Raw genomic sequence first — 2788 nt, forward strand, 5'->3', positions numbered from 1 at the left:
TCTTCCTCCGGTATTTTTTACCCCCTCCCAACCACGCGCCCGTTCGCCGTGTAATTCCGCGGCGTGTTACAATTACAGTATTACGCTTTTAGCAGGACAAGAGTGGCAGAAAAGTTACACAGAAGAAGTGGCAAGGGTAACCTATAACAGCAACATGAAACTGGAGAAAATGATGCGTTGACAATTTGTCAAATCAGTATGGCTAGAGAAATCGTCGTAAACGTACCGGTATTATGATAATAGATGTTAAACAAATAACAGTCTGCAGTAGAATTCTAGACAAGCCAGTTAAATTCCAGAAAACCTTTAATAATTCAAAAATAGATTAAACAAATGAATTGATATTACTTTTATTAGAAAGAAATGAATATGATGGATGCAATTTGATGTCTTGAGGGACAAATCAGATTCTCCAGATTCTCCAGAAGCCTTGAGACATCTAATTACAACCTAGTATATAATTATTCATAATCCTTTATGTATCATACTTGCAAATACTAATTCATTTGTGAATCTATTTCAAAATAATAATGGTTTTCAGGAATTATACTGGATGTCTAGAATCAAACTGGAGTCTGTTAAATACAAAAGTCATGTATATGTTACATGACCCTTACAGGGTGGAGATTCAAGATTTTTTTTTTTTTTACCAGAAGTGTTTTGGCATGTGAGTACCACACATGTGAGGGTCCATTCTTGCAGGAGTGAAATTTTTAAATTCAATTCTTGCCAGGCCAATTAAATGCAAAGTGAAAATTTTTTGGAAGTGTTTTTGAAGTGGTCCATTATAGATGGAAGTGCCTCAAGAAATGGCCATGCTTGCACAGGGTTTAACTTTTTCAATGACTTGTGGAAAAGTCCATTTTTTGCATGAGCGGGAGGTTTGTTTGTTTATTTTGATCACCAATTAGACTTTACAATGATTATCGCAAAATCTTTTCTTCCTGGTTGAAATGTGCTGTATTTGCTCACAAATGTTGCTTGTCTAGATAAATTACCTTTGTCTCATGGTTGCCTTTTGTTGGAGTACTGGTGCTATTTGTGCCAGTACCGTGCAGCATTTCCCCACCATCAGCTTCATTCCTTGTCTCTGCTTCAACTATTTTGTTTGTTTTTGCAGCTGATACAACATGTATGTGCTTGACTCTCTTGCCCCGGGTTTTCAGAACAACTGTCCACGTGTCATCATTGTCACTCATCTCTTCAACTTCTTCCTTTGCCTTCCCACTGTTTTCCTCATTGTCTTGGGTCTGTGTCTCTGTTTGGTCCTCAATGTGTAGGATTTCTTTATCTGGCAGCAACTCTTTCGGTGTCTCATCCTTTTTAGACTGAATGCTAACATCTGGGGCCTCCTTTGATGCTTCACGGGGCTGAGATTTAGAAGAATTAGCCATTGTTGACTTCTTTGAATTTTTCACTTTTCTCCTGTGCTCTTTCTTCTCTGGGACAGCTTCTTTCACATTTTCCTCAGTCTTTTCATCGGCTTGGTTGCCGCCTACCTGGCACTCTACGGAGTGAGTTTCATACTCTTTAGAACCCGTCTCACTGGTTTGGCATTCTGTGGAACGGTTTTTTGTTGGCCTAGACTCCGTTTGAGCTTGGAACTCATCACTGCTGGTTTGTGACTCGGTGCTACTGGTTAGCACTTTCTCTGTACTCGAGTCATGTTCACTTGACTGCTGGTCACCATTCTCTATGATGGTTTTCTCTGTCGTCTGAGATTCCGTCTCTGAAGCTTCTGACTTCCTGCCATCTTTTTGTTTCTCAAGGCGCTTACGCCAGTCTTCAAGAAGAGCATGGTCAAGTTGGATATCTTTCCACTCATTGTGATTTGGCACCTGTAGTCAAGAAGAAGTCAATGGTCAGTTGGCAATATAAATTTTCCCATATAATGCCTGCTTTAACAGAGACTGCAGCAATAGCCAAACTTTTTCCAATTGTAAGTGTAGTTGTAAATGTGAAACTTGTTTGTTAGTAAAAGTGGCACCACTTTGGTAGCCATAACTGTAGTTGTCAACTCAGTATTTAATGATACTACACTGGTGTCACTGAAGCAACTCTCGAATACAGATTAAATAAAAGACTTGTTGAATGTGATAGCATGTTTTGCGGCTTTGATTGCTGTTACAAATTTTATGGTGTCTGTTTTGAAAATCAAGATATCTTGCTATTTTTTCCAATATTTTTTTTCCCTCTCATCGAATTTGCAGTCTGCAGAGGAAATTGTCACCCATAAAATTTACTTGCTGTGGTCGAAGTTATGCTGACAAATTAGCTAAATATCCAGAAAAAATACAATGCAGTCAAACACACACACACACACTCTCCAAAAATAATACCGCCATTATTCAAGGAGGTACATAGCTGCAATGCATTAATGATTGTGCATATTGTGCATCACAGAAACACACACAAGCTAAGAAGGTATGGTGTCAAGAATATCCAAATTCCTTGAACAGCAGTAAAAAAATTATATACATTTCAAATTGATATTTTGCATTCATATGGCTGATTGTTATAATCATTGGCTACCTCTAGTAACATGTAAAAAGCCTCTATGTACATCTAGAACTTAAAAACTTTCTAGTACTTTAACTCAGGTAAGGATATATAGGGAAGGGATTATGATAGTGTATACGTAAGACTTATTCTGCATACCTGTGTCCCCTGAGTTGCTTGAGCAGAGGCATATGTGATCCTGTGCAGTTCCTCCCGTTCTCCACCAGCCACCCCTCCCCTCTGCCCCGCTGTGGTAGTCAGCCATCCGTACTCCATCCGCTGCCAGTCA

General features: G+C 39.1%; 1 protein-coding gene across 1 annotated transcript in view; it reads right to left on the bottom strand.

The window, feature by feature from the left end:
- Positions 1-2788, bottom strand: part of LOC118403743 (stress response protein NST1-like) — a 58500-nt gene that overhangs the window by 18950 nt on the left and 36762 nt on the right. The window contains exons 7-8 of the mRNA XM_035802547.1: positions 2659-2778; positions 999-1838 (exon numbers count right to left, since the gene is read on the bottom strand). Of these exons, the coding sequence (XP_035658440.1) occupies positions 999-1838; positions 2659-2778 (960 nt within the window). The remainder of the gene's footprint in view (positions 1-998; positions 1839-2658; positions 2779-2788) is intronic.

Source organism: Branchiostoma floridae, chromosome 2 (genome assembly GCF_000003815.2).
Source record: "Branchiostoma floridae strain S238N-H82 chromosome 2, Bfl_VNyyK, whole genome shotgun sequence".
In the NCBI taxonomy this organism is placed as follows: domain Eukaryota; kingdom Metazoa; phylum Chordata; class Leptocardii; order Amphioxiformes; family Branchiostomatidae; genus Branchiostoma; species Branchiostoma floridae.